This window comes from Martes martes (assembly GCF_963455335.1).
Source record: "Martes martes genome assembly, chromosome: 5".
Lineage (NCBI taxonomy): Eukaryota > Metazoa > Chordata > Mammalia > Carnivora > Mustelidae > Martes > Martes martes.
The window spans coordinates 94,966,892-94,980,494 of NC_137892.1; the positions used below are offsets into that span (position 1 = coordinate 94,966,892).

General features: G+C 56.1%; 1 protein-coding gene across 2 annotated transcripts in view; it reads left to right on the plus strand.

Annotated features, from left to right (window-relative positions):
• The window catches only part of FSTL4 (follistatin like 4), a 407,996-nt gene that overhangs the window by 276,527 nt on the left and 117,866 nt on the right, over nt 1-13,603 (plus strand). For both annotated transcript variants that reach the window (XM_080804096.1, XM_080804095.1), the window contains exons 5-6: nt 8,801-8,994; nt 12,471-12,594. In XM_080804096.1, the coding sequence (XP_080660222.1) occupies nt 8,801-8,994; nt 12,471-12,594 (318 nt within the window). The remainder of the gene's footprint in view (nt 1-8,800; nt 8,995-12,470; nt 12,595-13,603) is intronic.

Consider the following 13,603-nt stretch of genomic DNA (forward strand, 5'->3'; position numbering starts at 1 on the left):
TGGGAGCAAAGCCTCTGGACCCGCTTCTGGAAGGTAGGGGAGTAGCCAGTAGCTGTAACTTTGGTCACAGTGGGAGGACCTCCGAGGGTGCTTGAACGTGGCTGAGGGTGGCCCTTCGGCTCAGCAGTTACGGGCCCCAGGAGCCAGCCAGTACACGGTCACCAGGTGGTGTGACTGAGGCACACCTGTTCTTGTTGGGCTTATGAAGAGAGTGTATCACAGATGCTTCACTCTCTCCTAGAATTTTCAGAACTCTGTGGCTTGGTCAGCACCAAAAGCAATACTACATCATTTTAGCAAAAGACTATCTTCCAGATAAACCCATTGGTTTTGGCATTTATTGTTAATTGAATTTTCTCAGAAATGGCAGCAGAAAGATAGTTAATGTTCATGAATTTACATCGACTTAAACATCTGTTCCTCTTAAGCTAAACTCTAGTAAAGTTATGGCGGCTCATAAATTAGATCTGGGAGTAAAATGCTTCTTGCTCTTTGCACAGCTTAGTGATTTCAAAATAGATCTCAAAATGACACATCGTCACCCAGACACATGTACCACAGCCACGCTCAGCCGTGATGTTGCTGCCAGACGACAAAGTCAAGTTTTTGCTTTGGTGGTTGCAGCTTTGTTGGGTGTCAGTGACATTACTTAGCAGGCAGGCTGGGGACAGTGTGGGAAGTAGGGCTGCCAATGAGTGGGGTCAGGGGACAGTCTTCCCGTGAGCAGATGCAACAGCAGCCAAGGTTACAGGCACATCCAGTCTCTCCCTTGGGCCCCTCTGTGGGTTCCCACATGAGGGTCTCTGGATCCAGGCCTAGGGGCCAGGCCACCCTGCCAGGTCCAGGAGGGGCTAGCATCCAGTGAGGGTGGCTCGAGGGTATGACTGACCACCGTGCAGTTGGTGAAGGAATGGCCTGGGTGTGGTTCAGGCAAGGAGAGGCCACAGCCCACATGCTGGTGTCCCCGAGCACAGTCCACGGCCCTCTCCCCAGCACTCCCTTCCTTCCCATCTCCCTGTCCCTTAGCCCACACCCATCCCTGAAAGGATTGCTGGTTTAGTGGCAGAGTAGTTCCTTCATGTCAAGTCATCTGTCCTGAGCTCCCCTGTCCAGTAAAGTTGGGCTTTATAGGGGACTCCTGAAGTGCAGGGCTGCCCCAGTGAGGGACGGCCATCCAGGGGTGTGGTCTTCACAGTGGCCTTGGATCCCCCCCACTGAGACCCCCCCCCAACAAGCCACCTGAGAAGAAAGCACAGCGGGGCCCCAGCGTCAGCTCTGTGCTTGCTTACTGACCAGAACCCTAGGACAGCATTGGTCCTTTCCCCAAGCTGTGCCGTGGCAAAATTCTCCCACAAACCTCCCTGTCGGAGCTGCTGTTCTAGGCATGGGTTCCCCCCACCTACCCACTGGGCTTCTTCACAGCACTGTCTGGGCCTATCCTGACCAGCAAAGGCAGGATAAGGATGCAGAAACTTACATTAGCTCCCCCTCCGGCTCCAGAGGGAGCTGGGTGTGTCCCCCCACCCCGAGGTGACTTGGAGGGGCCACCTCTGTGCACCCTCATGTCCGGCAGGGCATCAGTCCCCTGTGGCTCCCCACTGCCAGGCTGGCCATGCCAGACTTCATTCTGTGGGGCCACCACTGTGGGCTGGCAGGTATGGGGGCACGCCAGTAGACGAGAGAGGGTCCACGCCCCCTGGCTAGGGCAGGGCAGTTTGGATGTTGGACACCAATGAGCATGGCTTCACATACCACCGCTGGAGCTGCCCCTCACCTCCTCCCACAGGCGCTAGGGGGACAGATGACATGGGCTCCCAGCTCCTCCACCCCCCAGAGTTCCAGGCCTCAGTCACTCTGGCTAAGGGGGCTAAGATTGTCCTCTCCTCCAGGCAGGGCTGCCGCCGTTTTCTAACCCCACTGGCTGTGCCCATCCACCCAGGGTTCCATGGTCGCCCAGGCAACAGGCATTCCGTGAGCACCTTCTGCATGCAGGTGCTGGGGCTGGGTGCTGGGCATGTGCTACATTAGGGCAAGACCCTGGCCTTGAGGGGCTTCCACTCCCGCCGGGCAGCCTAACAGTCAGCCGTGAATGGATAGGAATGGAGAGTGAGGCTGGACAGAGTATAGCAATAGAGAAATGGGGGCAGCACACAGGGGAGCTCTTCACACAGGGTGGCATGTTGGGGACAGAGGCCAAAGGACTTGGTGAAGGAATGGTAGGGGGTGAGGGAAGAAGAGAGGCAGCCAAGGCTGGCCCCTACATCGCCCTCACCACTCTCCCCTCCTCCCTGGTGCCAGGTGTCTCCAGCCCACACCCTCACCTGCCTGCAGGTGCCTCCTATGTCTAGGACGGGCTTCCCTCGGGGGCCTTGGCCACACGGCCTGTCCCTCACTGTTCATTAGAATCTGAGCTCCCCACTGCCTGGGTGGTGTCTCCTCCAGCCCACATCACGCAGACCGGCTTCCCTTGAGTCTTTGGAGCCCCCAGCCCTACCCACACCTGGAACGGGAAGCTTCACCTGCCTCAGAATGACGATGGTCCCTTTGAGGCCCCGGCCAGCAGGGGCATGGGTGGCTAATGGAATATTCACAATGTCTCCCTTGCTTCCCTTTGTTCTGCACTAGAAAAGTGTTCCTTTGATGGACATTTAATTCCAGAGGCTGCTACCTGCTTCCTATCTCTCTTTGCTCAAAAAATTAAATGCGGATGTGCCCGTGCTCCAGCTATAATAATCTCCCTCGGTGGGGAGGGAGTGTGGCTGGAATGGGAGAACATTAGAATCTTCACAGAGGGACAATTATTGAAGGAACTAGATTAATGAGGTGTCATAACAACTTAGCTAGATCTGTGGCTGACCTTTCTCATGGAGAATGGGCTTGATAAATGTAGTTCATTACCAAGTTCTGACATGAAAATAGGATCACACTGTGGGCTCCTCAGCAGGCTGATCAATATTTTATCTGCCAAAGCAGGCCTGGTCTGGGAGCAGGAGGAGCCCCCCACACCTGAATTGGCAGGAAGCCTGGGGCCAGGGCTCAGGGCCGCCCCGGTGGCCACAACACAAAGAGGGCCCCCGGGCTGGCAGGAAAGTGGCTGGCCTCGGCCTTCTCATCTCTGTCAGACTGACCGGGACATAAGCTTCCCTCCCCAAGGGGCCCCAGAGCAGGAGTGTCTGTGGGTGGTAGGAAAAGGGGAAGGAAATCTTCTGTCAGTGGCCACCTGTGCCAGGCCCTGGACATTGATGAAAGGGATAGTGACAAATGAGCCATGCCCCAGCTCCCCTGTGACATTAGGCCTGCCTCATCCCAGGAACCCCTCAGGCCTGGCTGACTACATGGGCTTTGCAGAGTCCTTTTACGTTTTCTTTCATGTCATGACCATGGATGATAGTGAGATTATTACTGCCCCCATTCTGCAGGAGCAAGTGGACGTGGGAAGGGTGGGGAATGAACACCTTTCCTTGGGTCTCATAGCGAGCCGAGGCAGAACCAGATGGTCTCCTGACTTCCTGTCCAGTGCTCTGTCCAGCCTTGTGATGATCATCATTGATGGGGTTGGCATCAGCAGCCTGTGATGAAGTCACATGCAAGGTTGTTACAGGGTGGTCCCGTTGTCCTGGCTTCCTCACGAGACAGTCTGTCCTGAAGCCATTAAGACTTGGTTGTCACCCATATTCCCTGATTAACTCACTCAACAAGCATTTCACAGCTTAGTGCTGCACATGTGACTGTCCAGTCCAATCCCGCCTGCCTGGAACCTGCAGGGCCGTGGGGGGGATATGACAGATGCTAACACCCCATCCAGATTCCCTCAGCCAACCCCCAAGGTTGTGCGTGGCTTTGGGGGATAGCTGCCCATGACCCTGACTGACAGCACCAACCTCAGATCCCCACATCTTCATCCTCAGGGCCCTGTAGGCCTCAGGAGTGTGCTCAGTCCTCATGTGGGGAGTTCAGAAGCACTGGATGGGCTGGTGGGTAGTGCACCTGAAGCAATCCTCGGCCAGCAAGGAACAGATGTTGGCGGAAGAGTGCCCTGCACCCTCACACCTGGGTGGAGCGGCTCGGAGGCCTGTTGGACACAGTCTCTTGAAGGTTCCATGGCACCAGGCTCCATCCGCCCACAGTGTCATCCCACCCTTTGTCGGCTTTCCCCCTCTCCGATCTCATTTCCTTCTTCCTCCATGCATTTCTTAGGGTCATCTCCAAGCATACTACTCAGTCTAGGTCCTTGCCCCATGGGCTGCTCTGCGGGAGCCCAGATCCCAGCCTAAAAGGACAGGCCTCACAAAAAGCGATCCACACTGGGCTGAGAGTAGAGAGCCGGAGGCAGGGAGGCGGTACTGTGTGTGCAAGGGGAGGAGCAAGGCTTTCCCACAGAGGAGGCTGAGCTGGGCCCCGAAGAAAGCAGAAAGAAGGGGGGGGGGCGGAGAAAGTCTTTGAGAAGGCTCCAAGACAGGTGTGTCTGGGTCAGAGCTGTGGTCAGAGCTCCGTGAGCTTATGGGTCTCGGGAGACCTCCCTGGAACTCTCCAAGCCTCATGATAGGCTTTGACCCAGTCAAGGCCACCCTTATTGGTGACACAAACCTCTCTTTACCTGGAAACCACCAACACTAAGAGGAAACATTTAAGTGACTTTCTCAGCATATGGAGAGAAATGTCTGTGGGCAACCTGTGTCCATCCCACTCGTGCATACAACAGGTCCCCTCCACATCCCAGCTCAGCAGTCCCTGCTGAGCCGGCTCAGGCCCAGACCCCAACATTACGTGCAAGCATCCTGCTCTCCAGAGTTCTCTCTGGAAGTCCTAGGAGCTGTGGATCGGTTAGTGGAGAAGTTGAATTCTACTCCAGGCTGACCTGCACAGGCAGCAGGAACCGGCCCTCATGCAGGGCTCCCAGGAAGAACTGGCCTTTGCAATTCTCACCATCATCACAGTCAGCACAGACGGGGACCTTGGGAGAGGGTTGGGGTCCCCAGGCCTCTGCCATGCCCCCTCCAGGGACCTTCCCTCCAAAGGGCCGAGGGTCTAGAGGGCCAAAGATAAAGCCTGGGCTCTGACCTACTTCAGAGACAGGTGATCCCTCTCATCCCCTGGGACCCAGGCCCACCCCAAATAGGGGCAGAGATGCTAGAAGCAGTGATGTCTCCTCAGGGGCCAGGAGAGTGAAGAGTAAGACCCATAGAGATTTGGGTGAAGAGCATTCCAAATGGAGGGGGCGTGAACGCTGAGCCGTGGGCAGGAGCATGTTCTGGTGGCTGGTCTGTCCTTCCACATGCCCTCCTCTTCACATCCCCTGTGTGGGCTTGCTGGGTGGGGGTCAGGGATGACCCGTCTAAAGATAAGAACCCAACCCTGGAGTATTGACACTCTCTTGTCCAACCTGAGTAAGGGAAAGAGGAAGATCAGAAAGCAGAGGTGGCCTGGGCCAGACCTCGGGGCCTGTGAGGCAGATGAATGCCAGCCAGGGGCTCAGCATCCCTGGCACAGAGGGCTCTGCTCCAGCCCATGCCAAGCACTGGGAGGGATTTTCTTTCTTTATATTCATCTGTGCTTTCCAAACATTCTTTGATGGACACATATTTCTTTTCTATAAGACAACTATTTCAAACTGGCAGCAGCATGGATAGCCTTTAGCAGAAGGCCAGGCCTAGCAGATCCACAAATGCCCATGGTTCCCCCTCGGGGAGCCCCTCCCATCTGCTCCCATGGTGACACCAGGGGAAGGGAAGGAAAAAACACAACTGGAACTTGGTAAGCTGTCACTCGTAGGGGCCTTGCTAGGCGGCTCTGCACCCTGGAAACCAAGGCCTGCCTCGGGTGGGGAGAGCTTGCCAGAGGACCATCCTTGCTGGAGCTAGAAGCATCAAAGGGTGTCCCAGTGAGAGGGTTGGGACTTCAACTAAAATAGCCAACTCCATGGGTGCAGAAATGCCACCATTGGGTATCTTCCCTCCGGTGTTCATGGCTCCCCAGAGCCGTAGGGACACTAGAGGACCTAAGGAACCTGGGCCAATGGCTTCATTATTTGAGGCTGAGATTAATGGAACGTGCAACTGCTTCTGGGACAAAGAAGGATTTAGGACTCCCTTCCAGGAGCCCCCTGGTTCATCTCTGGCCCCACGCACTCCAGGCATGGTGAGGGCCTTCAGTAAGGACAAAGGGACAAAGGAAGTACCTGGCATCCCACCTCACCCCACAGTTCCCTCCAGCCTTGTCTCATGCCCCCTCCACACCAGCTTTCTCCAGCCACTACGCTGCTTGCTTCTGCAGGTGTCCTCCCTGCTACATGGTCTTCCCACCCTGTTCTTTATCCTTCGGGGCTTATGCTGGACAGCCCTCCCCAAGGGAGGCTGCCTCCACCGCAGCCTCCTGAGCACCCCCTCTGGGGGCACCTCTGATGTCCAAGACGGGAAGCTCCATTGGTTGTGTCCCAATGTGCCACCGGCACCAGGCACAGATCTGAAAGTACATGCTGGCAAAGGCACAGCGGGTGTGTGCCTTGGCAGGGGGCAAGGCCAGGGACCCAGAGAGCTGGGCCCTCCCCACCCTCTTCCTCCAGGTTGATCTCTAGACATGTGCATACCTTCCCGACCAGGAGCTGTGTGCTGGGTAGTGCCGGGCGTGGGGTGGGGGGGGTGGAGCTAGGAGCCTCTGAACTCACAGGGAACTATAGGGGTGGAAGCTGCGGAGCAGAGCAGAGCCTGGAGAGGTGGCAGCAGCCTGCCCGACAGACCCACCTCAGTGCCTTCCCTAGTCTGCCAGCGTGGGAGCCCTGCCTGGGCTGCAGGCAGCTCTCGGGAGGTCTGTGCCCCGTCCTGGTCCGAGGAAGGACACGCATCTGCCCATCCTACTAGCCTGCCCCTCCCTCAGGGAGCCTGGCTCTGCACAGTCCCCACGGGCCCTCCCATCGGAACCTCCCTCCCCAGTCATGCTGCTCCTGTATCGCATCCTGGCTTCTGCTCTGCTTGCCAGGACTGCCGTCTGGCCTGCTGGAGGCTGAGGGAAATACTGGGACAAACTCTTCTTCCCCTTACCCCAAACTGACTTTTATCCGGGCCCCAAGGAAGAAGAAAAAGCCAGCTGGCCACCACATCTCCCCCGGGGCAGGAGTGGGTTTATCGTGGGACAAGGTCAGTGTCTTCAACACTGTACACCTTTATGGACGTGAGAAACAGGTTTGCGCATCGGCGGCCCTGAGAGCTCCCGGGAATGGGTATCCCTCCAGGCCAAAGAGGGATATCAGCCGGGTTAGGATTATGGGAGAGCCATTCTTCTCAGCATGGAGACTCCCAGAGAGCAAATAAATTTGATTATATTGAACACAACAATTGATTTTTTTCTAAATAAACATGCAGGAGAAAATGGTAACAGACATCTGTTTCTGACGAGAATCAATTGACCCCAAATTAGAAGAAAATCTAGAAACACAAGCACAAGAAAAAGTGGTTGGGCCTCCCAGGCTTGTTTAAGGAGGGAGGGAGGAAGGGAGACAGACAGACAGACAGACTCCCCCACCGGCCTTTCCCTACCAAGTAGCTTCCTTGTTTGTTGCTCCTCAGCAAATGCAGTTTTGGTAACCAGGAAAGAGAAAGTAGCTATCATTTTACAGGCCCTGACTCGGTGCCAAGCCAGCACAGAGCCCTTTCTGTGCGCATCTTATTTAACCCCCCCAAGAGCCCCGTGGGGAGGGCCCTGTCGTCCCCACCTCACAGATGAAATCACCAAGGCACCGTGTCCAAGGTACACATTCAGGCTGCAGCAAAGCCAGACTCCCACCCCGTGGGTTCCCGGGCCAGTGCTCTCCAGCACTGCTTCCTCTTGACTCCCCAACACTTAGCTATTACCTGGTGCCCTCCAATGGTCTTGGAACAAAGGGGAAGAGCCCCAGACCCACCAGTCCCACCCCAGCCAGCAGCCCAGGGGCCTTCAGTGGGATGGGCACAAGGAGCCCATGCCCGTGCCCCGGGGATCAGTGAAGCCAAGAGCCAAAAAGGCTCCCTCCCCCAGGTGGGTAGGGAGGAGGCCCTAGAGGGACCACCTTGCCCTGCTCACAGCCCCATGGCCTCAGCCATGTGCTGAGCCCTGGATGGAGTTCACCCCAGTTGGCCCATCAGCAGCAAGGTCAGCTACATCATGTCACAGGGCATCATGGGCCGCATTTGCCAAAACACCGCGTGGTTCTGCAGCTGCCTGGCAAACACGCCTGGGGAGAACACGAAGAGTCCCAGGCTGCAGGCCTCGGTTTTCATTTCTTAAAGCTTCCTTTTGTGTTTTGGTCATAGAATTGTGTACACATGTTTGTTTTGAAGTAATCCAGCTTTGGGAACGTACCTAATTAACTTAAGCAGGGCTTATTAGTCCTATTAACTCAAATTCCCTCATCTCTGAGGCCAAGTGTTCCAAAGCAGCCTTTAAGGTGGGATTAAGGCAAAGACGAGCAATTACAGAATGGAACTGGGGCCGGCTTTCCTAAAGCTACCGTGGGCCACACAGCTCTGGGGTGCGTTCCCCCAGACCAGCCTCCCCGCTGCACCAGGCGGTTGCCCTGGGTCTGGCATGTAGTAGGTGCTCAGTAAATACTGCAGGACAAGCCGACTGGCTGCTCCCAGCTGTGTGTCCTGTGAAACATGTGTTCTGTGTTTAGCAAATATCAGGCAGACAGACAGGCCCCATCTCCACAGGTGCACCCACACTGCCAACAGTAAATGCCCAAGAACTCCCCACCCAGCGGGGTGGAGAAGTTACTCTCCCCACCAGCGGAGAAGCCTCACGGCAGTGACCTCCTCATCTCTTCTAGATGATCCGTGCACCATGGCCAACTATGGCCGCCTGAAGAATGTCCTTCTGGCGCTCCAGGCCCGCCGGCGGCCGCTCCCAGACAGGGACAGCAGACAGGACCCTGCCTCCCAGAAGCGCCTGCTGGTGGAATCTCTGTTCACAGACTTGGATGCCGACGGGGACAGCCGCCTCAGCAGCTCTGAGCTGGCACAGGTGGGTCCAGCATGCGCTGAACACCGAACTGGGGAGCTGTTCCATTCGGTGTGCAGATAAGGAGAACCAGGGAGAGCCGTGTGAGCAGAATCCCTTGTAACTGTCTCTCTAAAGGATGCTAAGAAGGCCTCCCTCCTGCCAGGGCCACCCTTCCCCTGGGAGTCCGAGAGCTTGTGTTCAGTGCCTCTGAGAGTATCTTACAGACAAACCCATGTCAGTGTCTTCTTCCCAGCAGCCACCTTCAGCCAATATTGACAAACAAGCTTCGACACCTTCTCGGCTTATTGGCGAAAGACATACTTCCGAGGGGCTGGTCTCTGATGTTCTCATTAGGAAATAAGTCTCCTCTCCCTTGAGTCCTCTGCCTGCCTTATCAGGAATGTTGAAAGGAAACAGGAGCTGAGGGCTATCACCTGGGCAGCCCCGAGTCCTCTCCTCAAGGACCTGGCCATTCTGTAGGGTCCAGATAGCCAAAGCCCAACACCCAGCCTGCTTGCTGGCGGGAAGCCTTGTGTACTACCTCCCCACCCAAGCTGTGCTCTTCCATTTGAGCAGACTTGGGATTAGACCTGTAGTCTGCCTCCCTCCCCAAGCACAGCACACGTGTCCCTGTCTCCAGCTCAGAGGCGACACTGCAGCAGTGACCCTCTGCAGCAGAAAGTGAAGAAGGAGGAGCCCGGGGCACCAGCCCCCACCTGCTGCAGGGAGGACCTTCTAGGAGGCCGGCAGACAGACAGGCCAGGGAGGCCAGGGAGGCCTGCATTCCTGCTCCCACTCTGCTGGTCTCCCCCTTATGGCCTGGAGCCACCCCCAGGCTGGTGCCAGGATATGCAAGGAGAGGGAAGTCAGCTTCCCCAAGTAGGCTGGTGGGATGGGGGCAGCTCTTCCTCAGAGCCCATGGGATACCCACCCAAAGGATAGATACTATGGATGAGTCCCCACCTTTGATGCCACGTTAAAGACATCCTTCCTGGAGCACAGTGACCTGAGCAAAGCTGTGGCCAGGTCAGTAGGAAGGACAGGGCTGGCGAGTACCCTAGCATTTACTGAGCACCCTCTGTGTGTGTGGCAATAAGCGAGGCCCTTTACTTATGACATAGGAAACAGAAGAGTCCCTTACTGTGTAGTGTAGTCACTAAGAACACAGACTTTCTGGTCAAGCTTCCTTAGTTCAAGCTCCGCCTCCAGGGTTGGCTAGCTAGTGGGTGTTGGGAGACCACCTCACCTCGGTGCGCCTCCATTTCTTGCCTGTGACCGTCCCAGGGTCAGTAGGCCAATTAAAGGAGCTAAGGCACTCAAGGTGTTCTGCACGGTGCCTGGGACATGGCACACTCAGGAGGTGGGAACACTGGGGTCAAGGTCACCATCATTGCCTTTGTTGGTATTTCCCCCTCAGCCCTTTTGGCCATCCTCTGCTGTAGGAGTCACTGCCATTATCCTCACTGTGCAGATAATTTTAGGTGAGAAAAAAACCAAAGCTCCAAGTAAGCACGCAACTTGCCCGAATTGTGTTCATTGCCAAGAATGTGATGGTGCTCAGATGAGATGCCGAGGGGGCGGATTCACGGGCACCTGCTCTCCTCACTGCACAGGGGTCTCCCTTGGAGAGAATGGCTCCCACCAGAAGGCTCCACCCTGTCCTCCCAAAGTCCGTGACTCCAGAAAGTGCCCACAAGACCTGAGTACAGAGCAGCCACCTGGAGGCCTGGCCACGCAGGGCACCCCCTCTCAAAGCCCTCTACTCCAGCCAGCCCAGAGCCTGCTTTCAGAATGTGCACTGGGAACCCCAGACCCTTGGGCACTTGCAGACCCTGCTCTGTTTGTCCACAAGTGGGCAACACGTGCCAGTCCATCGAGAGCCTGCCTCCCTGGGGGCCGCTGCCCACAGCCTCCCAGGCACAAACCATCCCAGCCCTGGCAGCCACCATGCCACCATCTGCAGGCATACTTGGCTCCCAGCTATGGCAAAGACCCCAAGGAGCAGGGCCAGCCACCCACACATGACCCGTGCCATTCTGGGAAAAGCCCAGGCCCTGTCAGTTACGGGTACCCAAGAAAAGAACTATCTGGCAGGTCCCTGCACTAGAGGCTCTGCAGGGAGCACTGAGAACAGGTGACTTTGGCTTGTCTGAGACTGAAGTACCTGTGGGCTCTTGCCATCCAGCCCCATGGGGCTCCCAGGTGGCCAACAGGTAGATCTTTCCTGGGCAAGTTGCTCTAACCTGGCGGGGATGTGCCCAGAGGCACCTAAAGCCATTAACAAGCATGGTAATTGGGCTATGATTTCCTCTTTAAAATTTAATGTATTTAAAGTCCATTTCATAAGCCTGCCAAGCAGAGCCCAGCTAAAGGGGGCCTTTCCCTGACAGTGAATCAAAGGCGTCAAGGAAAAACGTGTCGGTCCTATGAAAAGTTAATCAATTTCCAATGCAGAAATAGACAAGGGGAAATTTCCATCTCCGCAAGATTGATTTCCGGCGTTATGGTTGATCTCCCTTTTATTGAACACTTACTTGGCTGGGTGAGGGGTCATTTTTTTTAACGTTATCACATTAAATTGCCTTTAACATAGCAGGCCAAGCTGAGACTGTTAAATAGAGAGAAAATGTCTCTGTCCCTCTCCCCCCCAAAATGAAATGAAATAATTTCCTTCCTTCTGAGATTTTCTTCTGAGCATTTTCCTTGTAAGAATTTAGCCCCAGACACCCAGCCTCTGGCTCCAACTGAGCAAAGGTGCCTGGAATTTCCACATAGGGTCACCTTTTGGCATGTGGCTGCGCGTGCTGGGGAGACCACATCCAGAGAAAAGTTCATAAGGGTGCACCCATATCATTGTGCCGGAATCCCATGGGCAGACGTTTATGGCCCTGGAAAATGGGGCAGGCAAAGGCAGGGAACACAGGCCCAATCAGTAGAAAGGCAGCGCCCCTTTCTGGCAGGAGGGGTACTCTGGCTCTGAGGTGCTGCCCTGAGATCCAGAAGGGCTGGCAAGGGGCGTGGGCAGGCATGCACTGATGTAGCAGTGATCTTTCCTCAGTTCCCACATTGAGCTCACCGGCTGTTTCTTTGCTGAGTTGGTCTAATCAGTCCCCTTCTCTTCTCTGTTTCCCCGTCTGTGGCATGAAGGGGTAGACCAGGGTCTTCGAGGATTGTGCCCAACTGAGAGCGTTCTGCGGTCTGTCCACCCAGATAGGGAGAAAACATACCTGAACGCCCATCCCGACTCTCCCCCAACCACTGTGTGTCCTTGGAAAAGTCCCTGCCCTCTCTGAGTCTCATCTCTAGAATGAGAGGGTCAGGACAGAGAAAACCAGAGAGCTTGGGGTCCTCCCCATGGCCCACAGAGCTACCGCGGGAGCACTCACCCCTCCCTCATGGGGCCACCACAGCCCCTCTTGGCCTGAACCATCTCCCAGCCAGGCCCACAGCCCTGCCCTTACTGCCTGCTCTGGCCTCATCCCTTTCCTCCCCCACAGCACGTGCTGAAGGAGCAGGACCTGGCAGACGACTTCCTGGGGTGCTCCCCTGGCGACCTCCTCCGATTTGATGACTACAACAGTGATGGCTCCTTGACCCTCCTTGAGCTCTACACAGCCTTCCGTAAGTCGCCAGGGCGGGGTCTGGCTCTGGAGCCTGTCCTGGGTTGTCACCAGCCCTGGTTTCTTTTACACGTGAAAGCAGTTGAATTTGTTTTGCAACAAGCCTGAGGTTTAAGAACAAGGTGGAGGAGCATGGGTGGGAAGAGGGAGCGCTTGCTTCTGCTCTTTTTGGAGAAAGGGTCTTCTGGGTGTTGTTGGAGAAGCCCAGGACTGTGATACAGGGTGTGTCTGGGGCTGGCTGGGGGGAGGGGAACTGCCTCCCACCCTGGATGGGGAGGGGTCTGTGACTGCGCCTAGAGGGAGGGGCTTTTGGGGTTTTTCCAGGCTGCCCCCTGACGGTGCTGAGAGCAGATCCTGCAGGAGGCTTATGGAGGCTTGGCCGGGCAGGAGCAGGGAGCTTCAGCAGTGACCTTATGTAGTTCAGCAGCGAGGAGAGGGGAGGGTGCTACTGGACCAAACCTGAGACGAGAGGGGTGGTCCCAAAGAGGGGAAGCCCCTTTATGTCAGAGAACACCTGCTTAAAGCAGGTGGTAAGTGCATCCTGCATGGGGCACCGTCGGGTGCCACTGACAAGCTCCCCCCTCCTAACAGCAGGCCCTGGGATTTGGGGAGTAAGCGTGAAAGTGCCAGGGTGCACTGAGGACTCCTAGCCACAGCTCCTGGCATCCTCTCCCCCAACCCCAAACTTTACATGGACTTCCACTTTCCAGAAAAGCATTCCCGCTCCGCATTGACACCCCAGGCATGGCGTTACTGCAGACGTTCGGTTCACCAGGCGTGGAAAGGAGGCCTGGTGATTCTCTGGCAGGAGGGGCTCTTATGGTAGACAGCAGAGGTAGTCCCGTGCTGTGAGGAGAGAAAGGAGTATAGTTCTCCCCTGTGGGACGTGTCCGTGAGCTTGACACAGGGGTGCCTTTCTAGTTCCCAGCATCCCTGTGGCCACGGCTCAAAGTCTAACCCCAATTATGGGGCTCTGCTGGATGCACTGTGATGAGCCGTCATCCTCCCCC